Source organism: Rattus norvegicus, chromosome 5 (assembly GCF_021556685.1).
Source record: "Rattus norvegicus strain SHRSP/BbbUtx chromosome 5, alternate assembly SHRSP_T2T, whole genome shotgun sequence".
Lineage (NCBI taxonomy): Eukaryota > Metazoa > Chordata > Mammalia > Rodentia > Muridae > Rattus > Rattus norvegicus.
Genome location: NC_141538.1, coordinates 157303948 through 157327600, shown reverse-complemented (window position 1 = coordinate 157327600; position 23653 = coordinate 157303948). Strand labels below are relative to the sequence as shown.

Below are 23653 nucleotides of genomic sequence, written 5' to 3'. Positions count from 1 at the left end.
CTTTGCACAAGCAGCGAGGGCTTTAGCATCTTTACAGATTAGCGATCAAGATAGCTGGCTTGACTGGAGCTAACTTCCCAGTCTTGCTTGGGACCAGTTAGCATCTGGTTCTTCCCTTGCTCCAGGCCTCTGGGCAGGTCTGTACCGACCTGGGTTCAAATCCTGGCAAGGTCACTTTCTAACTGCGATTCTTGAGAGACCGCATGTCTCTGGGGTTCAGTCTTGCTGTGTGTAGAGGGGGCACTATTGCTCACGGTCAAGTCTGCTCTTGGGGGTGGGGGGGAGGGAGCGTGCTGTGAGTCAGTGCACAAGCCCGGATGGGAGCGGTGCCTGGCATTAGATGATACCTCGGAAGTATCAGCTGCTGTGATCACGGAGAATGAGTGACTGGCCTATGCTTCGAGTGGCTGGACGAGTGATTTGTCCACTTACTCATTCTCTTATGAGACAACTATTTATTAAGAACCTAGACTACAGGCCAAAGAGATGGCTCAGTGGTTAGAGCACTGGCTGCTCTTCCAGAGGTCCTGGGTTCAAATCCCAGCAACGACATGGCGGCTCACAATGGTCTGCAACTCCCAGTTCTAGGGACTCTGACACCCTCAAACACCAGTGCACATAAAATAAAAATAAATAAGTTGGGGCTGGGGATTTAGCTCAGTGGTAGAGCGCTTACCTAGGAAGCTCAAGGCCCTGGGTTCGGTCCCCAGCTCCGAAAAAAAGAACCAAAAAAAAAATAAATAAATAAGTTAAAAAAAAAAAAAAAGAACCTAGACCGTGCTCATCATGGCTTAGCAATGAACAAAACCCAAGACCTGCCTGTGTGGAGGTGACCCTCACAGCACCTTCTGCAAGAGCAGCTTCCTGCAGGACTCACAACCTCCACAGACCTTGGCTTGTCCCTCTGTGTAGTGGGACTGGTCCTCTGTGTCTCCAGGCATGGAGAGTGGAGCAGGGGTGAGAATTCCTGAGATAGTTGGTCTAATATCCCAAGGTGGCATGACTGCCTGCTTCCTTCCTATAGAGAAGCCACTTACTGTGGCCGGGAGTAGCTAGCAAAGGGTTAAAAATTCTCAAAAGTCCCTCTGCACCTGTGATGCTAGGAAGGCCTCCACTCCAGCCATTCATTCTAGGACACAAAAGGACAACTGAAGAACTTCCTGAAGTTCCAGGTATTAACAGTATGGCCACAAGGTGGCAGCACGACCAGGGCCAGTCTTAGATATAAACTTTTTCCTTTTTTTATATATTTGGTTGTGAGCCTAGCCTTTAACGGCTGAGCCATCTCTCCAGCCCATTTTTTCCTTTTTTTAAGAGAGGGTTTCTCTTGCCCTGACTATAGATCAAGCTGGCCTTGAACTCAGAGATCCGCCTGCCTCTGCCTCCTGAGTGCTGGGATTAAAGTTGTGAGCCATCATTTACCCGGCTGAAAATAAACTTTTTAATTATAGCATAGCGCAGATTATCATATAGCAAACAGGTGTGAAGAATTGGTCACCTAGAATGAGCACGTGTTAAAATGATCACGTTTTGGGGACTCAGTGGTTAGGAGCACTGGCTGTTCCTACAGATGACCCAGGTTTAGTTCCCAGGGACCACGTGGTGGCTCAAACCTGTTCCAGGGAATCTGACGCCCTCTTCTGGCATTCCATGGCACTACATTATGCAGTGTACACATATTCCCACAGGCAAAACACCCAAACGAAAAAAATAAAAGTAGGTAAGTAAGTAGATAGATAGATAGATAGATGATAGGTAAATAGATGATAGGTAGATAGATGATAGATAGATTGATGGGTAGATAGGTAGGTAGATAGATGATAGATAGATAGGTACACAGACAGACAGATAGATGATGGATAGATAGATAGATGATAGGTAGATAGATAGATGATAGGTAGATAGATGATAGATAGATGATAGATGACAGATAGGTAGACAGCCAGCCAGAGGATGGATAGATAGATAGGTAGGTAGACAGACAGACAGATAGATAGGTGATGGATAGATAGACAGACAGATATATAAAATGGTCATGTTTTGTGAGATGTGAAGAGACGGCTCAAACAGCCATCCCATTTGCATCTCTGCTATCTGATATCACAGCATGGAGAACTGAAAGGTCTTCCACAGCCCAGCATGGTGGTGATGCCTGTAACCCAGTCCTCAGGAAACCAAACTGGAAAATGGAAAATCTGAGGCTAACCTGGGCTACATAATGAGATCCTGTCTCAAAAAAAAAAAAAAAAAAAGAAAGAAAGAAAAGAAAAGAAAAGAAAGAAAGAAAAACAAGCATGGGAGTGAATGAAACAAACACATGCAAATAAGGCCCACGCAGAAGAGACGCTGAGCTCAAAGATGCCTGCAGTTAAAGCTCAGGACCTTATGGGATCCATCCCTCAACCCCATACGATAGGAGAGAATGCTTGAAAGTTCTCTCCTCTTCCACACACATGCACACAGGCACACACTACACCACACACACACACACACACACACACACACACACACACACACTTCCAAGAGAAAACAAACCCTTTGCCACAGGATTGGAGAGATGGCTCAGTGGTTAGGAACAGTGGCTGCTTTTCCGGAGAACCTGTGTTTGAGTCCCAGCACCCACACGGCAGCTCACAACCATTTCTAACTCCAGTCCCAGGGGATCCGATGCTCTCTTCTGGCCTCCATAGGCACAAGACATACACGCAGGCAAGCAATCATAGGCAGGAGAGAAAAAAAGAAGAAAAAAAGAGAAACCTTTGCCACATTTACAGGTCAAGTAGCAGATTGTGACTGTGAACCCAGATCACCGGGCCCCAAATGTATCGACTGCTGCTGGTGTTAGGCATCTCTGGGCTATGGGGGCACCTCAGGGCCAAACACCAGTGAAGCCGACAGCTAGCACTGACACAGGACCGTTAAGCTGTCAGACCACGCAGTGTCATCTAATCTCCCCTGACACTCAGTGAGTCAGACATGGAATTCTGCTAACGGTGGCTGAAGAGGAAAGAAGACCGAAGGGTCAGCTGCCACTGGCCCTGAATGTGCAGAGTTTACTGAGCAGCGGAGCTGGGGTCTCAAGCCGGTCTCTGAGTCTCCATCCAGGGACGACCTTCTGTTCCTCGGGTTACCCAGTGTGGAGTGAGGGATAGGGATGTCTTTTGCGAGCTGCCGCTGACTCCACCCACCTTTGGGCATGAGTGGATACCGTGACAGGACAGTTAACGCCTTCTTTCTGGCATTTATATTTCTGGCATATATATCCTGGCTTTAGAGTTGGGGGTAGGAATCTGGGTAGAGATATTCCAGGACAAACCAAGGCCATGAACGCAGTGGGCTCTTCTAAGTGGGAGGTATTTCCATTTCGGAAAAGACATCCACCAGGTTCTCTTCATATTGCTGTACATTTTCTCTCTCCCTCGTCCTCTTCCTCCTTCTCCTCCTTTTCCTATAAAAATGGCCACTTTACGTTTCCGTTGAGCGTTTCTTGCCCGTTTCCTTGGCTAGAATAGAAGTTCACCAATGGGAAGCATCATCTAATGTAGTCTAGATGGTCCAGAGCAGTACCTGGTACCTACTAGGTGTGAAGAAAACTTGGTCATCACTAGGAGGCGCTATACCCTGCCCCCGTTTGCAGCGGCTTCCCTTCTAATGGCTTGGAGATTCCCAAATCTCACACTGAGACTTGGAGTGCCAACAGGTCAGGGACGGGGACCTTCACCAAAATCACTCAGTGTTGTTGGAGAACGGATGGGGGGAACTCAAAGGTGAAGAGTGGCAGAAATTATTTACCCATTGTATAGATCCAGAAACTGAGGCTCAGAAGGCTCTCTAACGGCTTGCTCGGTATTTTCCAGCTGACTCCCCTTGAAAGCGTGGTGACTCTCACAGTGAGTGGCCCGACCCCCCCACTGGGGAGCAGTCTCCAGGTACATACAGGTCACGTCCCCCTTCCTTGAGTTCTGCCTGCGCCATCACATGTGGGCAGGGAAGCCGCAGGCGGAGGTGTGGGGACTGCGGGCTCCCGGGAGCGCTCGGAGCATCCTTCTCCAGGCCTTGGGTACCATGACCCGGCTCGCCTGCTAGAGGGGCTCGGCTCTGCCCGCCCACCGCGGGGCGGGGCGCACCCTCGGAGCCTCCGGGATCGCGCGTGGCAGAAGCGTCGCGGGCTCCTGCGCGCTGTCTCCCGGGCTCGGGAGCCCTATGTCCGCCGCGCCACCAGCCGCCTCCTGTAGTCTCCAACCCCGCGGCGCTTGCCGCAGTCGCCGGCAGCGGATCACCGGCGAGCGCCCAGGTAGGGAGCGCGGGCGGGAGGCGGCCAGGCGAGCCGGCGCGGCTGGGAGGGCGGAGCGCCGCGCTGCGCTCTTCTGCCAGCCCTCTTTCCCCGGCCAGGTCTGGCCCGGCCCGGTCCGCGGCCTCCGGTACCGGGGATCCTGCGGTGCCTCAAGGCGAGAGGAGACCTGCTTTCCGTCTCCGGGCTGCGCTTCTGCTCTTGGGCCACCCCATTGCAACCCCCACGCGCGACAGCTGGTGATCTAACGTACTCACACGCCCACCCTTCTCGGAGAGACTGCCCCGGCCGGAAGGCGGGAGTTCGGCTCCTGCTCCCACATCCCCAGCTGTGCCCCTAGCCAGGAACCCCACCCCCATCTTATGGCATCCCCGGTGGCCCTATTCCATCCCAGGGCTCTCATCCAGCCCCAAGCTAACTTTCATTGACTCGTCACATCAGTACCCCTCCCCAAACTTCTTACCCGAGTACTCCAGGTGGCCCTGCCGTAGGAGGCACCCCTACAACTCCTCCCGATCTCTTGAAATCGCTGCTCGATGACCTAAGAACCCCGTTTTGCCAATACTACTCTAAGGTGCAGCTTCCTTTCTCCTCCTTTGCCTTCACCCTGTACCTGCAGTCACCATATCCCGTCTTGGTCCTCAACCCAGTCCCCATGGTTCCAGAGCCAGGCCCTGTCAACAGTAGCACCCCAGCCTGGGGTCCCGGGCCACCGCCTGCTCCGGGGGGCAGCGGCTGGGTGGCTGCCGCGCTGTGCGTGGTCATCGTGCTGACAGCAGCCGCCAATTCGCTGCTGATCGTGCTCATTTGCACGCAGCCCGCGCTGCGCAACACGTCTAACTTCTTTCTGGTGTCGCTCTTCACGTCGGACTTGATGGTGGGGTTGGTGGTGATGCCCCCAGCCATGCTGAACGCGCTGTATGGGCGCTGGGTGTTAGCTCGAGGCCTCTGTCTGCTTTGGACTGCCTTCGACGTGATGTGCTGCAGCGCCTCCATCCTCAACCTCTGCCTCATCAGCCTGGACCGCTACCTGCTCATCCTCTCGCCGCTGCGCTACAAGCTGCGCATGACAGCCCCGCGAGCCCTGGCGCTCATCCTGGGTGCCTGGAGCCTCGCGGCGCTTGCCTCCTTCCTACCCCTCTTGCTGGGCTGGCACGAACTGGGCAAAGCTCGAACACCTGCCCCTGGCCAGTGCCGCCTATTGGCCAGCCTGCCTTTTGTCCTCGTGGCGTCCGGCGTCACCTTTTTCCTGCCTTCGGGTGCCATCTGCTTCACCTACTGCAGGATCCTTCTGGCTGCCCGCAAGCAGGCGGTGCAAGTGGCCTCGCTCACCACGGGCACGGCTGGCCAGGCCTTGGAAACCTTGCAGGTACCCGGGGTGGGTTTGGGAGACCTGGTTTTTGGGATGGGGAGAAATAAACCTCCATTAGACCAGTGGGTGACTGCCTCATAGTAAGCGCTGGCTGCTAATCCTACAAGGCTGCGGCTATGCCTTTCTAATGAATTTCAAGGACTGACTGTGCCGAGATATGCGGACTGTGGTGAGCTGTTAAACGTGGATGTGGAGGAGGAAGCTGGCATGCTTCTCCATGACAGGCACCATCCTGTATCACATGTGGGAAACTTAGAAAGCATCCTCTCTTGTCCTAGCCACTGTCACCTTTCACCAGGCAGCCTTTGATAGACTTCTCTCTCCCACTGCAGTCCAGTTTCCCAGTTGGAGCCAGAGACACTGAAAAGAAGGTGGTTGTGTTGCTTTCCTGCTACAAACCTAGCTCTCCACAAGGCAAAAACCCACCTCAGAATATGGCCTGAGGATGCTTCTGGGCCGAACTCTAACCCTCCCTTTCTCCTTTCTCCCTCTTTTCTTCTCTGTCTACCAGCCTCAGGGCCCAGAGGACAGTCCTCAAAGTTGCCAAGCATAACTCTGTGCCAAGATTTCTGGCCTTACTTTGAGAGGGGGCCTCTCAGAGCTTCGGCTGGTTCCAAATTCACTATGTAGCTGAGGGTGATCTCGAACCGATGATCTTCCTGCCTCTGCCTATAGTGTTGACACTATAGGTGTGCACCGCCATGCCTGGCTTCAGCTCTCTGTGTTTGCTGTTCCCTCTGCCTCAACGCCTCTCCCTGAAGCTGCTCTTGCTAACTTCAGCAAACTTCTTCCTAGGCTGACCCTGACCTCTGGGTCTGAATGTTCACTGCCTTCCTGACGCCGTTGCCATCGTGTTGATTCAGCCATACTGGCTCCCTGGCTCGGGGCTGTGTGAGGCTAGGTCAGATTTGGCCTCTAGTACACATAGTTCAATAGTTACTTGTGAGTGGGGGCAGCCCCCTTAGCTCAAGCAAGCATGGCTGCTCTTGCCAAACAGGTAGCACTGGGGTCCTGGCTGAGGTCTACCCTGGCCAGCAAGATGGAGGCTCCCTAGACTTGAGCTCCTGGTAAAGGTCGCAGCTGCTCTCTGCAAGGACATCTTGTAGTCTCAGGTGAAGGAGGTTCTTGGAGGTTGGTAGCCTTGGGGTGAGGTTGGTAGTCTTGGGGTCACTGAGCGGCAAGAGACTTGGGTGAGGTAAAAAGATAGCAGCCCCAAGACCTGATCTTCCCAAGTCCGCTCATTTAGGACAGTGGCGTCATGAGTGGACAGGCGTCCTGCCTCTGTTCCCAAGCTGTCTGTGGTCTTGATACAGTCAGGATAGATGTAGGCCTTCCACACTCTTTCCTTAGAACTTTGGTATTTTCTTTTGGTTTTCCTTTTAATTATTTATTAGTACACTGTAGCTGTCTTCAGACATGACAGAAGAGGGCATCAGATCCCATTACAGATGGTTGTGAGCCACCATGTGGTTGCTGGGAATTGAACTCAGGACCTCTGGAAGAGCAGACGGTGCTCTTAACCATGGAGCCATCTCTCCAGCCCTCTTTTGGTTTTTCAAGACAGGGTTTCGCTGCGTAGTTCTGGCTGTCCTGAAACTTGCCCTGTAGACCAGGCTGGCCTCGAACTCAGAGATCTGCCTGCCTCTGCCCCCTAAGTGCTGGGACTAAAGGTATGTGCCACTGCTTCCGCCACTGGTGTTTTCCTTTTTCTGTAAAGACTTACTTCATTCCAGCTTGGTGATTTGCTCCTGCCTTGTCACAATTTCACTGACTTTTCCATTTGTTGGCCTGAGGCTAAAGAGGTGACCACACCTGTTTCTCACCTATGTGAATTTCCTGGTATCTGAGGCTGGTGGCTTCTCCTCAGGAACCCCAAAATTGAGTGAGCTACACGTCAGTGTTTGAGATGTAAACAGATAATATCTGATGTCTCCACATAGTAAGGGATTGTTTCTTACCCTGCAAAGATGTCAGATGCCTCAGTGGTTAAGAGAGCTTGCTGCAAAGTCACGAAGACTGGAGTCTGGATCCTGGCACTCACGTGGAACCGGGCATCCCCATAAACACTCGTGACTCCAAGGCATTGGGGTTTGTCTCCTGGATTCTGTGCACGTGAGGGTGAGCATGCAAGAACACTCATGCACACACTCATGCACACACTCATGCACACACTCATGCACACACTCATGCAAACACTCATGCAAACACTCATGCACACACTCATGCACACACTCATGCACACACTCATGCACACATACATGCACACACTCATGCACACACTCATGCACACACTCATGCACACATACATGCACATGTATACACACCTATTTTTTTTTAAAAGATAAAGGTGGGTATAGGCACTTGCCACCTAGCCTGGAGACCCAAATTTTATCCCTGGGAACTACATGGTAGAAGGAAAAAAAACTCACTTCCATTCATGTCCTCTGACCTCTGCCTGTGTGCATGGCGCTGCACGGCTGCTCCTGGGACACCTCAGATCCCTTCTGTGTGAGGTGTGAGATGGCTTGTACACACACACACACACACACACACACAGAAAGAGAGAGAGAGAGAGAGGCAGAGAGAGAGAGAGGCAATATTAAGTCCAAATGGAAGCTCCTGAGTTCTTGAAGATGTTGATCGACTGTGGCACAGGCTTCCCAGGGTCTACCACTGAGCTCCACCTTGCTCTCAGAAATGTGGGGTGGAGGGTGGGGCATCTCTCCTACCGCATCTTTTTAAGCCCCGTCTTTTTATTTCCACGAATGCGTTCAGTTTTCTTTCTTTCCTTCTTTCTTTCTTTCTTTCTTTCTTTCTTTCTTTCTTTCTTTCTTTCTTTTTTTTCTGGAGCTGGAGACCAAACCCAGGGCCTTGTGCTTGCTAGGCAAACGCTCTACCACTGAGCTAAATCCCCAACCCCCACGAATGTGTTCAGAAAGAAAAGTTCCTATCTCTTCCAAAAAAGAAACACCAGTAACCCTCGCCACAGGCAGTCGTAGGAAACACAGGACAGGGACTTTGGAGGCCCCAGCGGTGTCACTACAGTGCTTTTGTGTGTCCGTTATGCCCGGAGCCTGAGGCCAGCTTTCTCATTATGAGTTGGGAGAGGGTTCTTAGGAACGAAGAACATGTTCTCTGCTGCTGGAAGACGGCTTGCAGCTCACACCCTACATTATTAGTTTTAAATTTTAATTTATTATTATTATTATTATTATTTGGGGAGGTGTTTCAAGACAGGGTTTCTCTGTGTCCTGGCTATCCTAGAACTCAGTCTGTAGACCAGGCTGGCTTCGAACTCACAGAGATTTACCTGCCTCTGCTTCCTGAGGGCTGGGGTCAAAGGTGTGTGCCACCACCACCAGGCTTTAATTTATTAGTATTGTGTAATTATCATCATCATCATCATCATCATCATCATCATCATCATCATCATCGTGTGTGTGAGTGGACACATGTGTGTGCTATAATAGGGCAGAAGACCAGGTTCGGGAGTCTCTTCTCTCACCTTGTGGGAGCTAGGAGTCTAGTCAGACTCCATGCAGGGCCTTTACCTTCTGTGCCCTCTCGCAGGCTCTGTGAGTTTTAAAAATGTTCACCTGCATGGGCACTCTGTACCAGAGATGGAGGATGCTAGAAGTTAGGCTGTCAGACGCCCCGGTCTCAGCAGGGCCCCGACACAGATGTTCTTTTGGTGAAATAAATCAGCAGGTACCAGGGTGGCACCTGGTGACATCAGGGCCTGTGCAAGGAGTCACCTCCTACAGCCATGCCATTGTCCTGAGCACGCTCTGTCAGGTACCCAAGTTTTGTCTCCAAAACCCCTGCTGAGTGAACAAGACTCTCTCAGCCTTGCTTGATGACGGGGAAACTGAGGCTCAGGGAGAGCAGGCATGGCTAAGTGACCCTTGCTCAGTGACTGACAGTATACCATGTCCCTGTTGGCTGCTTCCCCAGGTCCTCCCTCACTGTTGATCTGCCAGCCCCGTCTGCACCCTAGGGCTCCGACCTGACTCTATTGATGTCTCCCAGCATTCTCTCTGCAGTGGTTCTGTTTTGTCTCACGCCTGGAAATGCTACCTGGGTGCTGCTAGGCCAAGCCCTGCCCGAGTACAGACAGAACTCTGATCTTTCCAGACTCCAGACTTGGCCCTCAGGGTCTTCTCCACGACAGTGAATGGTGACCTCCTTTTTCTGGTCTCGCAGGTCAGGAACTCTGGAGGCAGCCTGGATGAATGTCTCTTTGCTGCTTACACTGCGTACCTAGTCCATTCTTCTCTACCTGTGAGACATATCCAGGCTCTAGTTACCACTGCTATCCTGGGGCTGAGTCCCATTATGGATGCCTGGGTTACTATGGTAACCTTCTAATTGACAGGTCCTGTTGCTATGCTCTGTGGGCCTTGTAGCTCTTGTCCCGAGACTCCCTGATCCACGTCTGTGTTGCCATCTATTTCCTTGGTTGCTCTTCCTCTCCCAGCCACACTGACCTTCTGCCTATTCCTTGAGCATCAACTGCTTTCCCGTCTCAGGACCTTTGCACCGGCTGTTCCGTCTTTCCACATGGTCGTCCCTCAACTGCTGGCTTCTGTTCTCAGGCTTCTGAGGATGAAGTGCTTCCCTCCCAGGCTAGGACCTCTCTCCAGGCCCGCTGCTCCCTCTCAGCAGCAACTGCAAACATCTTGCCAGGGGACAGATGATTGATTGATGGATTCTCCTGGGTAGGAAGTGGGCTTTAAGAGGGCAGGAGCTTGTCATGTTTGCCGCCCTAGTACCAGCATCCAGAACCACGCTGAGCCTCTCGAGACCCCCAGCCTGTGTATGTGGTGGGAAGGAAGTGGACACAGAGCTTCGGGGAGCCTGTGGCTCACGTGGGTACCCATTCTCACACCCTGTGGGTTCACTCATATATGGAATGGCTTGGGCCCTTCAGCTTTTCATGACTTGAATTTGTTAGTCCAATCAGTGGCTTGAGTACCTACTGTGTGCAGAAGCTACCTACTGTGTGCAGGACCTATTTTTTATTTTTATTTATTTATTTATTTATTTATTTATTTATTTATTTATTTTCGGAGCTGGGGACCGAACCCAGGGCCTTGTGCTTGCTAGGCAAGCACTCTACCACTGAGCTAAATCTCCAACCCCTTATTTTTATTTTTTATTTTTTATTTTTTTATTTTTATTTTTTATTTTTTTTTGCCCTTGGAGAGGTCCTATCCTGCTTAAATTTATGCCAATTGTAAAGATGAACCTTAAGCCCCAGCTGGGTGGGAGCTTAGATGCGGGGAGACCCCCCAAAGCCATGTTCTCTGTGTAGCTGAAGGCCAAGGCAGAGAAAGCACAGTGGACCCTGAAGCTGAAGTTTGGAGGACATCCCTTCTGTTCCCAAGGCTATCATCCTACTTTGGCGACAAGATGATCCGCCTGGTTCTCAAGCCAGAGGCGTGTCTATGCCATATCTCTCCTCCCGCCAAACATCTGCTGGACAGCCTGTTCATTTTCCCTCCCCTCCCCACCCCCCTACTTTTTTGGGAGGCAGGAAGTCTCTCTACATAGTCCTGGTGGCCTGGAACTCACAAAGATCCGCATGCCTCTGCCTTCCAAGTGCTGGGATCATAAGAGTGTGCCACCATGCCTGGCCTCATTCTCTTTTAAAAAGACATTTGGTTTTTAATTGTGTCTGTGCACACATGCATGCACGTGCATATGAGTGCAGGTGTCTTCAGAGGCTGGTTCTGGAGTATAGTCGTTGGGAACCACTGGATGTGGGTGCTTGGAACTGAACGGGGGTCCTCTGCAAGGATATATGCTCTTGACTGCTGAACAGTCCTTCCAGCCCAAAGCCTGTTCTCTTGGCTGCTGAAGCATCAGACCCTTCACTGCCTGGCTTTCAAAGTCGCTTGTGGACCTGTTTCCTTTGTGACTGCCTTTGGGGGTTTGTGTGTGCTGTGGCACTTTTAAGACTATTTATTTTATATAAGTCTTCGGACACACCAGAAGAGGGCATCAGATCCCATTACAGATGGTTGTGAGCCACCATATGGTTACTAGGATTTGAACTCAGGACCTCTAGAGGAGCAGTCAGTGCTCTTAACCACTGAGCCATCTCTCCAGCCCTGGCACTCCTGTTCTTTTAGGCTTTGTTTCTGTTTGTCCCTCTGAGCTGGTTTATCCAGAAAGCAGCTCTCCAGGCCTGGTGGTGCACAACTTTAATCCCAGCACTCAAACTCCGGGAGGCAGAGGCAGGTCCATCCCTGTGAGTTTAAGGCCACCCTGATTTATATAGTGGGTTCCAAGACATCCAGGGCTACATAGTGAGATCCTATCTCAAATGAAGGGACAGACACAGGGCATTTGCAGCCTGGAGCTGGAGACTGTCTCGGAGAAGGCTGCATGGGGCCCCTTCCCTTCTAGGATCCGGCTCTTTTCTCTTCCTTTACCAGGGCAGCCTCTAGCCCCCTGCAGATGGAAGGGAGGCGGGGACAGCCCCCCAGTCCCTGGCATGGGCAGCGTGGGAGCTGGCCAACATATCTCTCTGCTATCTACATATGCCTCTGTGTGAAATTGGGCTCTTAAAAAAACCCACTGCTGGCACAGTGGTTCTCACCAGGTCTTCCCGGCATCCCCAGGGGCTGGGAGATGGAAGTTATGCTTAGACCTGGGGTGTCAGGGAGACTGAAGCAGGTGAAGGTGTCTCTGTGAGGTGATGCCAGGCCAGAGAGTTGAGGGGAGGGAGGAGAAAAACCAATAGAGGTTCAGAAGTGTACGCCCGTTATTCAATGTAGGAGAAAGGCTGAGGCAGGAGGATTGCTGTGAGTGTGAGGCCAGCCTGATTGACTTAGGGTGTTCCAGGAAAGCCTGGATTACAGTCTCTCTCTCTCTCTCTCTCTCTCTCTCTCTCTCTCTCTCTCTCTCTCTCTCTCACACACACACACACACACACCAAAACAGGGAGGGGAAAGAAGGGAGATAGATAGTTTGGGGGTGGGGGGGCATCCATCCTTAGGTGATCCCAGAGAGTCAAGAGCGTTGTTGGGCAACATCAGGCTGCAGTGTGAATGCAGCCTTACAGAGACAGAAAGGTGAGCCAGGAGTTCCTCCTCTGACTCACCTTCCTCTCTCACCCCCAGCTTCTAATCCACTCTCCCCTCCCCCTCCTCCTCCTTCCCCCTCCCCTCCTCTTCCCCTCTGGTTGTTCCTCTCCCACCATCTTCCCTCAGTCTCCCCTGACCTCCCCCTCCTCTCCCTCCTCCTGTCTCCCTCCCACTTCTGCCCTTCCCTCCTAACTGCATATCTGTCTGTTTCAGTGACAAGTCTTCCCTCCACCTCCATCCTTCCTCCTCCTCAGAGGAGGAGGTGACAGTCACAGAAATACCTGCTGGGGGGGAGGTGGCTGCAGAGTGGCTGTGCTGAGCTGAGGACTTGACATAGAAATTCAGCCTGCTCTTCCTTCAAGTCCTACCTGCTCCCGCCACTGCCGAATCACCTTGGAGAAGCCATTTTGCCTACCGTATCTCAGGACTAAAGATAACTAACTATCCATGAGGCGGGGAGGTGGCTCTGGCACAGAGTAGGTGTTCAACACGTCCCCCTCTTCTACTATTGGGGGTAGAATAGATGGTTCTGGGGACTTCTGTCTTCCAGGCTTTCCTGGATGTCACCAGTAGCACCACCGGTATTGAGAACCCTGGGACTCTTACAATGTAATTAGTAACAGCTAACAAAGTAACAGCTAACCTACAGGGTTACAGTGTTTCTAACTTACAATGTTGGAGGAGCTGTTCCAACCGGTTTGTTACCTTATTTATTCTTTAGCATAGGCCTATGACATGAATGCTAGCAAATGTGTCCCCCTCCCAGCTCATTCCCCCCGCCACTCCCCAATACCTCAGATAGGATTTCTCTGTGTAGCCCTGGCTATCCTGGAACTAACTCACTCTGTAGACCAGGCTAGCCTCAAACTCAGAGATCCTCCTGCCTCTGCCTCCTAAGTGCTGAGATTCAAGGAGCGTCTTTTTACAGAAGAGACAGGAGAAGCACAGTAGCTTGCCTAAAGCCAGTCAGTTGACTGTTGGAAGCCAGTCAGGGTGTGAGACCTTGATCTGGCTCAAGTCCATCTTGCCGACCTCCCTCTGGGACGGGATGACTGTTGAATTGATTTTCATGTTTATTTTAATTATAATTTTAGATTCATTTACTTGTTTATTTTATGTATTTAAGTATTTTATGTGCACGAGTGTCCTGACCACCCGAATGTATGTATTACATGTGCTGTAATACTCAGAGATATCAGAAGAAGGCATGGAACTGGAATTACGGATGGTTGTGAGCTGCCATGTGGGTGCTGGGAATCGAACCCAGGTCTTCTGCAAGAGCTCTTAAGCCCTGAGCCGTCTCTCTAGCCCCTTATCTTAATTTTTAAATGTGTACCTATGTGTACTTCCTTGTCCATATGTGCACCACATGTCTGCCATGCCCACGGAGGCCAGAAAAGGCCATCAGACTCCCAGGAGCTGGAGTTACAGATGGCTGTGAGTTGCCCAAGGTGGATTCTGGGACCAGAACTTAGGTCCTCTGCAAGGGCAGCCAGTGCTCTTAACTCTGAGCCATCATCCACCCCCCACGTTTGTTAGCAATTTGAATAACAAGGGAATATATAAGTGCGCTTCCTTTTAGTGTTTTGTGGTGTTGGGAGGCGGAGTCCAGGACCGGAAAGCAAGGCAAAGTGAAGCGAAAGATGCCTTGAACCCGGTCTCTTCATCGTTGGGGACACTCTTGCCCACTAACGGTGTATCCTTGATGTCACTCTGTGTGCTGTGTGCTTGTGTCAAGTCCTCAAGAATCAATGTTTTCTGTGCTGTTGACACAGTGGAGGTACGCTGTCTGTGCTGCCTGTCCAGCTGCCTCGCTTGCTCTGTGACACATCCCCCTTCACTCAACACGTCCCTTTATTTATTCATTCACTTTAAGATTTAAATGTATTTATTATATGTTTAAGTATTTCCTTGCACATATGTCTGTGCACTGCATGCGTGCCTGGTGCCTGCAGAGGCCCAAAGAGGGTCTTGGATCCCCTGGAACTTGAGCTATCGGTAGATGTGAACTACGGTGTGGGTGCTGGGAACCGAAGCCAGGTCTTCTGCAAGAGCAAGTGCTCTTAACCATGAGTCCCTGTCTGAAGACGAATGAATGGATGAACAAATGAATAGATGAATGAATGCTAGGGGTAAGGATGTGGCTCAGTTGATAGATGTGCCATAGATATTTTCTTTAATAGACAGATGATGTGTCACTATAATACAGAGATGTTCTCTCTGGAGAGAGTGTTTGATTATTTAGTTTTGAGACAGGGTCTCATGTAGACTAGGCTGGCATCGAACTTATTATGTAGCAGAGGATGGCCTTGAGTTCCTCCTGACTTCACCTTCTGAGCGCTAGGTTTATGTAGTGCTGGGAATGGAACCCAGAGTTTTCTATATACCAGACAAGCACTGTGCCAATTAAGGTGCATGCCCAGCCCCTAGCCAAGTACAGTGACATTTTAATTCTATGTATCTATTCACTGTGTGTGTGTGTGTGTGTGTTCGTTGTGTGTGTGTGTGTGTGCTGCGCTGCGGCAGTCATGTCTTTTTTTTTTTTTTTTTTTTTTTTCCTTTCGGGTGCCAGGAGTGTTCAAGACAGCTCTGTATGTAGCTCTGGCTGTTCCGGAATTCTCACTCCGTAGACCAGGCTGACCTTGAACTCACAGAAATTTGCCTCCTTCTGCCTCCCAAGTGGTGGGATTAAAGGTGTATGTCACTATTCCCAGCTCAGTTCTTTTCCACCAGAAACCAATGAATAGGAGTGTCCAATGAGGAGTTAGTTGCTGGCTAGAAAGAGCACTGCCAGGTTGCCCTGGATGACAAGCCACCCTCTGCTCCCAGCACGTGCCGCAGATATATAAGGGGAAATATAGGTTACAGAACAAAGACTAGCATGGGTGAGCGCGGCTACTTGGAAGAGAGAAGCTGGATGTGTTGGCATCAGCACTGCGCATGCGCGTACGCATGCCCGTACAATCCGTACACGCATGCTCATACATTCCGCACTTCCTCAGTGACTCTGGGACTTGAGGATATGCTCTCTCCAGTTGTAGCAAGGGGCTCTTTCTCAAGTTCATAGAGCTAGTGTCGGGTGGGGCTGTGATTTGCCTTAGACCACCCCTCTTAAAGGGCTTTGTCCTCTGCCACCCTTTCAAGGCCAAGAGGGGAAGGTCAGGGCCTCTCTGAGGCTGCTTGTTTTGTGGATTTTCCCCTGATAGCAACACCATGAGGTGTCACCTGAAAATCTGTTACAGTGTGCTTTGTCCTTTGACCCTGAGTCCTGCAGGAGCGCAGCTCAGAGCTGGGGTTCCAGCACTGTAGACAGACGTCTGCTCTGCAAGCCCCAGTTGGCAGGGAGCTGGGTGGAGGAGGGCTCCTGCGTGATCTTGCTTCGAAGCTTCCCGGCTCTGACAGACTCAGGCTTTGCCTCCTCCACCCCGGCTCCATCTGTGGAGGACTGCTCGGGAGTCTGGTTCCCTTCCTGCCCCTGCCTGATCTTTGTATCTCTCCACACACATCTCACCTCTGGCTGCCTTCAGAACCCAGGAGGGCATGTTGAAATGTACCTGTCGTGCCAGCACCGGTGAGACTGTGGCAGGGCTATTTCCAGTTTGAGGCTAGTCTGGACTATGTGTCTCAAAAGAAAAAGAGCGAAGCTGGGCAAAGCCTTGGGTCCCAAACCTAAGTATGTGCATAAGGCAAGAACGTGCCTAGAACTATGGCTCTGTTGGTAGAGTGCCTGCCGAGCTCGTGAGAAGGCCTGGGTTCAAGCCCCAGCACTATGTAAACTGGGTGTGGTGGGACGTGCTTTAATCCCAACATTCAGGAGGTAGATGTTGGATAAGTAGGAGTTCACGTTCATTTCCTTGGCTCAAACCCAGGCTGTCAGGCTTGGTGGCAGTCACCTTTACTTGAAGGCCCCATGATTTTTCTTTTTCTTTTGTCTGTGAAAATAAACTTTTTTTTTCTTTTTTCTTTTTTTTGGAGCTGGGGACCGAACCCAGGGCCTTGCGCTTGCTAGGCAAGCGCTCTACCACTGAGCTAAATCACTCCGAATAAACTTTTTAAAAAATAGATTTGTTTGTTTACTTATCTGTTTGTTCATTTATTTATTATAAGTACACTGTAGCTGTCTTCAGACACACCAAAAGAGGGCATCAGATCCCATTACAGATGGTTGTGAGCCACCATGTAGTTGCTGGGATTTGAACTCAGGACCTCTGGAAGAGCAGTCAGTGCTCTTAACCGCTGAACCATCCCTCCAGCCTGAAAATAAACTTTTATGGGTAGCCCTTCCAGTGGAGAGGTGCCTCGTATTTTCAGAGGGGTCACAGAGCTCGAGGTGAAACAGGTTCATCCCATGCCTCTGGGACAGCTGGTTGCAGGTGGCAGCATCGTGCTCAGACCTCTCCGGGTGCTTGACCCTTCGTGGTGGCTTCCAGGGGAGTGGCCCCTCTCTCCTCCCTTGGTTCCCACCAGTGTCCAGGAGAAGAATGGAATAGGGTGTCAGTCTGGACTGGAAAGGAGTTGTGCAACCCTAAGGTCACCAGCCACCCCCGCCTCATTCACCCAAGGTTTCATCACGAACATGTGCTTCGTGCAGGGATTAAAAAGAAACACTTCTGCTTTGTGGAGCATGGTGGGAAAACCATGATTCCAAACTGTGCAGAGACTCTGTGGGCTGCACAGACAAGCTGCCCTTCTGCCGTGGGTGGTTTTCGGCAAGTGCAACTGGGCCTTGAGGTGCTGAGGCCTTGGAAGGTGATGGGGCTTGTGGTGCTGTGTGCCTGTCTGTGGAGAATGTCATCTACCTATCATCCATCTATCTATCTATCTATCTATCTATCTATCTATCTATCTATCTATCTATCATCTATCATCTGTCTGTCTGTCTGCCTATCTATCTTCATCATCTATTGCCTACCTACTTACCTATCTACCTTTTAAAAAATATTTATTTATTTATTTATTCATTTATTTATTTATTATAAGTACACTGTAGCTGTCTTCAGACACACCAGAAGAGGACACTGGATCCCATTACAGGTGGTTGTGAGCCACCATGTGCGTGCTGTCAGTGCTGGGAATTGAGCTCAGGACCTCTGGAAGAGTAGTCAAGTGCTCTTAACCACTGAGCCACTTCTCCAGTCCCTACCTCTCTATCTTTATCTCTTTTCATTGTTCTTTGTTCTTCCAAGACAGGTTTTCTATGTGTAGCTTTGACTGTCCTGGAACTCGTTCTGTAGATCGGGCTGGCCTTGAACTTAGAGATCTGCCTGCCCCTGCCTCCCAAATGCTGGGATTAAAGGCTTGCGCCACCATCCCCCAGCTACCATTTATCTATTTTTGAGACTGAGTCTTCAACAGCTTAGGCCAGTCTCAAGTCATTTTGTAGCCGAGGGTAGCCTTACACCTCTGAGCTTGCTTGGATTCCAGGCATATGCTCCTGTACTGAGTTCGTGAGGTACAAGAATTGGAACCTAGGGCTTCGTGCATGCTAGTCAAGCCCCCTATTAACTGAGCCTCATCTGACTCCTCCATGCACTGAGTATTGGCATTGTAGGAGGGTCACTTGGAGCTGTCTACTCTGTATCTGAGCTACCTCAAAATGCTTCATGGATAAGGTGCAGTGTAGGACCAGGACCTCCATAGAGGTCCCCGCCGGAGGCTCAGCTCAAGACGGTCATTATACAAGGACCTATGGGCAGTGCAGTGTTCAGCCTGGGGCTGTGCTGTTCTTGGCACTGATGTCAGGCTTGGTCTGCAGTCAGCTCGGTTTGGAACTAGAGTTAGGCCTAGTGCTTCAGCTGGGGACCGGCCAAGGATCAGGGCTCAGTTAACTGCTGGTATACTAGGACTTGGTCTTGTATCGGGGTTGAGGTTCAGTCGGTGACAAAGACCAGCTAACTTATGTGGCTTTCCTTTCCACAGGTGCCCAGGACACCACGCCCAGGGATGGAGTCCGCTGACAGTAGGCGTCTGGCCACCAAGCATAGCAGGAAGGCCTTGAAGGCCAGCCTGACCCTGGGCATCCTGCTGGGAATGTTCTTTGTCACCTGGCTGCCCTTCTTTGTGGCCAACATAGCTCAGGTAAAATGATGACCGTGAAGGTGGGATGAGCTTAGGTCTGACCGGAGAGACGCCATGCCTCACTGGGCAAAGGTGGGAGGAAGGAGGATGGCTCATCTGTGGTGCCTGTGTCTGTGTGTCTGTCCTATCCCTGCTGGGTGGGTAGCCTGGGTCCCTGCCTGGGACATGGGGTGTGATGAGTCTTATCTCCACAGGCCGTGTGTGACTGCATCTCCCCAGGCCTCTTCGATGTCCTCACATGGCTGGGGTACTGTAATAGCACCATGAACCCTATCATCTACCCGCTCTTTATGCGGGACTTCAAGAGGGCCCTGGGCAGGTTCCTGCCATGCGTCCACTGTCCCCCAGAGCACCGGGCCAGCCCTGCCTCCCCCTCCATGTGGACCTCTCACAGCGGTGCCAGACCAGGCCTCAGCCTGCAGCAGGTGCTGCCTCTGCCTCTGCCGCCGAACTCAGATTCAGACTCCGCTTCAGGGGGCACCTCGGGCCTGCAGCTCACAGCCCAGCTTCTGCTGCCTGGAGAGGCCACCCGGGACCCCCCGCCACCCACCAGGGCCACCACTGTGGTCAACTTCTTTGTCACAGACTCTGTGGAGCCTGAGATACGGCCGCATCCACTCAGTTCCCCCGTGAACTGACCAGGTCAAGAGCTGGCCATTGGAGGCCACATTCCCAGAGGTCTCAGCCCACTCTCCCTGAGACTAGGAGGTGGTAGGTCTCCTGAGAGTGTGCTGAATTGAGGTATCCTCAGCTAGCCCCATCTTCTGCTGCAGGCTCCTTGACCTGAGGGGTAGCCAGAAACATCTCTGTGGGGTACTCCAGTGCAATGTTGCTTGTGTAGTGAGGCTGGGGGCAGTCTCAGAGCTGGGCCATTTGGTTCAGGTCAGTAGGAAAGCAATCTGTCCTCATCCCTTTCTCTCATGGTGGGTGGGAAGACTCTAGACACCCCAGTTCCTGACTGACCCAATCCTGTTATCCAAAGTGCCATCTATGGGTTTATTGGGGTTCTCATAGGCCTTGGGGAGCTTATTCGAAGTGCCCGCCCCTCTGCAGATGGCCTCAGTCAACATCGTCTGTTCACGAGCATTCCTAAGTATGCATTTGCTGAACTTCCAGACCTGCCAGCCCCTAGGATGGGGGTTGCAACACTAAAGTGCACCTGAGACTGGAGGCCAGGTAGCTGGGAATGTGACCCCTTGCTCAACTGTATACAGCATTTCTGGGGCTTGGGACAGGTCTCAAGGGGGAGTAGGAGTGATCGCACCTTATTAAGACAATGTGAACGGTGTGCCCAGCACCTGTGAGGGGTCAGTGCGTGGTGAATTCTTGTTGTTTTAACCCCTGGTCAGCCAGGTTCTGGCTCTGGTAGAAGGCTAGCAAGTGTTCCTCCCTCCTTCCCCCAGCCTTCTCTCCATTCCATCTTCTCTCTCTTTGTTTGGTTTTGTTTGTCCTAGGCTCTCAAGTAACCCCTGCTTCCCTATGTGGCCAAGGATGACCCTGAACTTCTGATCCTCCTGCCTCTACCTCCCATGTGCTAGGATCACAGAGATGTGCTACACACCAGGTTACGTGGTGCTGGGGGTGGAACTCAGGGCTTCATGCATTCTGGGAAAGCACTCTGTCAATGAAGCTGTGTTCCCAGGACCCCCTGTTTTCTGTTAGGACAGCCTCACACATACTAGGCAAGTGCTCTCCATTAGGTCACATCTCAGTCCCATTTTTCTATTGCAGCCCAGATTGGGCTCCCAGCCTCCTTGCTTTGCTGGGTGGGGACCCTACCATTCAGGGACTCTTTCCAGTCTCATCCTGTCCTTCTGCCTCTAAAGGCCCAGGGGATGGTGACAGATCCTGTGCAAGCTTAAGTGTGGGTTTCCTCCGCCCCAGCTTCCCCCAGAGGAAGCAGCTGATGGAGGCAGAACAGCCCTTCATCCTGCCTCCTTTTGGTCCTTCCTAGGGTCATTGAAAGAAAGGACAGCTGCTTGGGTGGGCAGAGTACAGCCAAAGAGGGATGTTTGTCCCTGGCTTGGGGGTGAAGCCACAGACAGGCAGTTGGGCTCTGGTCTGGCACAGGACTTGCATTTGTAGGTAAGGTCAGGGGACTCTTGGCTCCATGCTTCTCTACATTGAATTCCTCTTTAGCATCAGGTCTTTCTTTGAGCCCTTGTTCCATCAACCCAGGCTCCTAGGCTCTCAGTGTGACTCGGGAGCTCTCCTTGGTGCTGACTGTGCTCAACTGGTCCCTGGAAGCAGGGCTCTGGTGCTTCTGGCTTTCTCTGCCACTAGGCTTGCCTGAGGGACTCAATAAACAGAAGCTGAAGGAAGTGGACGTGTGGTGGACTGTATCCCATTGAAGCCCGTGGTGCCTGAAAAACAGCTGTGCAAGGGTCCCCACCCCCACCCCAAATGTCCTGGGCTCTGATCTGACTCTGTGCCTAGCATGCTCTGTGACACCCTCTCCCCCCAACACATAATGAATCACTACCACTCTTCCATGGGGACACAGCAGTTTGTATTAAAGGCATGGAGTTAGTCGGGTAGATGCTTGTAAAGTGGGTGACACAGGGTGGAGGGGCATCGAGTTTCTGAACGCTACGACACCCACAGCTTTCCATGGGTCTTACTTCTCCTCGTGCACAATGAGGGGGCAGGTCACTTCTGTCCCTGTCACCTAGAGGGGGTGGGAGGAACAGAGAGGATGCAGACACAAGGCCTTAGAGCTCAGGTGAGACGTCCTAAGGCTAAACTTATGGTGATCCCATCTCTGATCCTCTGCGTGGCCTCCCATGGGTTTCCTAAGTACACGGAGGCCCAGTTTCCCCAGCATACAATGAAGTTATGAAGGTCAAGAGAAGGCCCCGTAGGGTGTGGTAAACAGTGTTTATTGGTCCCTCCTCATGTAATCCACACTTACCAAGGCCTAGGTCTCAAGACGCTGACTGTGACTTCTGCCTTTATTCCTCCGCTACAATTCTATCCAGGCTCACGTGTTTCACAAGCTCAGGGTGGGGCGCCATCATATCACATGTATGTCTGTTACTCCTGCCATTTTACAATGCACCCAGCCCACACAAGTGTACTGGACAGAGCTGCTTCTTCTATGAGCAGAGGGAACAAAGTGTCTCGTTGGCACCTGAAAACGCCCACTCGCGGAGCCTGGAGCAGTGGGCAGCCCTGGAGAATAGATACAGGATCTGGAAGACACTTAGGTCCACTGAGGTTGGGGGAAAGGGAACATGGGGATCCCCAATCCCACAGTGACTTTTGGGCCTCTGGATGGGACCTGCAGGGCAGGAGCCCACACTGGTTTGGAGTTGGGGTTGGGTTGACCTGGCAGGTCCTACTGCCAGGTTTTCTCCCTTGCCTCTCCATTCTGTGTCAGAAAGGCACTTGTGGAAATTCCCCACCTCTGGAGCTCTCTGGGGAGCACGTGGGGGTTAGAGAAAGTTGCATAGAGGCGTCTGGAGAGTAGTCCAGATGCCTGCAGGGTCAGTCTAGTTCTGCACAGGACTCCTGGGTCTCACGGGTGCAGTCAGGGCAGCCCAGTGGGTTGGGCCCCACACCATGGCTGCAGACCAGGTGCCCCTCTGCTGGTGCAGCGGCAGCAGGGAGCGAGTCCTCTGTGGATTGGTCCAGCCCTGCTGGCACCTGGGCTTGGCTGGCACTGGAAGGAATGGCGGATTTGAGACTGTCTCCTGGGGCAGGTCCCTGCTTTTGTTCATCCTGGTGGATTGTCTCATCTGTGGAGACTGTGGCTGGCTGGAGAGGCTCTTCTTGCGGCAGGCCGCCAGGGGCCAGTGGGAGTCCCTTCTCACTCCAGCCAGGCTTGGTGCGGATGCCCACAGCCTTCAGGATGACATCCATTTTCTTGGCATAGTCCAAGTGGCCATTGACCTGCAGGGAGATGAAGACCATGTGGGTAGGTGGGTCAGTGGGCAGGGCCCACCTGTTCCCTGGGATCCAAGCTAAGCTCCACCCTCAGCCACTCAGTACCAAGGGCCCCAATTATTATTGGTTCTCAAGTCCAGAGTGCATTGGAGTGGGGACTGGGGGTGGTGGTGGCTATAGGATCCGAGGCAGGGGAAGTTAAAGAAAGTTTCTCTAAATGTGTGGGCCCTGGAGCGCAAAGGCCCATCTGATGAGTAGCAGGCAGGGGAGGGGATCAGGGTTTCCTTTTCAGTTGCCATGGGACCTTGAAAGTCCTTTCTGCCCCCAACATTAGGAGTGGCTTGCCCAGAGGGTGGCTGGGAGGGTTTCCTTAGAAAAAAATTCCCAGGTTAGGAATAAATCTTTGTCACAGCCAGTAAGGTTCTGTTTCTTCACAGCTCCTTGCAGACCCCATCATCCCTCCACCTCCCTAATTGGGTACTGAAAACTTAACTCCCAAAACAACAGTGTTGACAGGAGAGGCCTTGGGCAGACGGTCAGAGCAAGAGTTCTGCCTCAAGCTTGGACAGAGCTGTCTCCCCGAGGGCAGCTTGGTTACAAAGCCAGTTTGCTTCACCAACATGAGACCATGCAGCCAGGAGTTGCCACCAGACCAGTGCCATGGCTTTGGATGTCAGTTGTCATTGTTACAAGTCAAATGATGTTGTATTCGTGGTACAGAATCTAGTGTTCATGGCAGTCCCAGATGGGCTGAGATGGATATGGAGTAGTAGTGTTTCCTGATGCTTCTTGAGTTCTTATGTAAGACCATGAGCATCTTTTCTCAACTCTCTCCCTGTGTGCACGTGCGTGCATGCCTGCGTGTGCAGATCAAAGATCAGGTGTCTTCCTGATCACTCTTCACTGTATTTCTCTCTCTCTCTCTCTCTCACTCCC

At 51.7% G+C, this 23653-nt stretch overlaps 2 protein-coding genes across 6 annotated transcripts in view; one reads left to right on the top strand and one right to left on the bottom strand.

Annotated features, from left to right (window-relative positions):
- Window positions 1-4131: 4131 nt before the first annotated feature.
- Window positions 4132-21157, top strand: Htr6 (5-hydroxytryptamine receptor 6). 2 transcript variants are annotated; one of them, XM_087550912.1, is made up of 4 exons: window positions 4132-4294; window positions 4393-5660; window positions 18674-18832; window positions 19027-21157. In XM_087550912.1, exons 2-4 carry the CDS (start codon window positions 4947-4949, stop codon window positions 19468-19470), a joined length of 1317 nt encoding a protein of 438 aa, XP_087407038.1. In that variant the 5' UTR covers window positions 4132-4294; window positions 4393-4946; the 3' UTR covers window positions 19471-21157.
- A 533-nt stretch (window positions 21158-21690) lies between these two features.
- The window catches only part of Tmco4 (transmembrane and coiled-coil domains 4), a 78035-nt gene continuing 76072 nt past the window's right edge, over window positions 21691-23653 (bottom strand). For 3 of the 4 annotated variants that reach the window (XR_015620029.1, XR_015620031.1, XM_087550716.1), the window contains one exon: window positions 21691-22723. Coding sequence is in view for 2 of the 4 variants with exons in the window: in XM_087550716.1 (XP_087406842.1) it covers window positions 22319-22723 (405 nt within the window). In the remaining 2 variants the exon portion in view is untranslated. 4 annotated transcript variants of the gene reach the window in all.

Bases quoted from the DNA above. Each gene is read 5' to 3' on its own strand.
- Htr6 (XM_087550912.1), top strand. From the start codon at position 4,947: ATGGTTCCAGAGCCAGGCCCTGTCAACAGTAGCACCCCAGCCTGGGGT. The intron at 5,661-18,673 runs GTACCCGGGGTG...TCCTTTCCACAG, and splicing joins AGGCCTTGGAAACCTTGCAG to GTGCCCAGGACACCACGCCC. The intron at 18,833-19,026 runs GTAAAATGATGA...TTATCTCCACAG, and splicing joins TTGTGGCCAACATAGCTCAG to GCCGTGTGTGACTGCATCTC.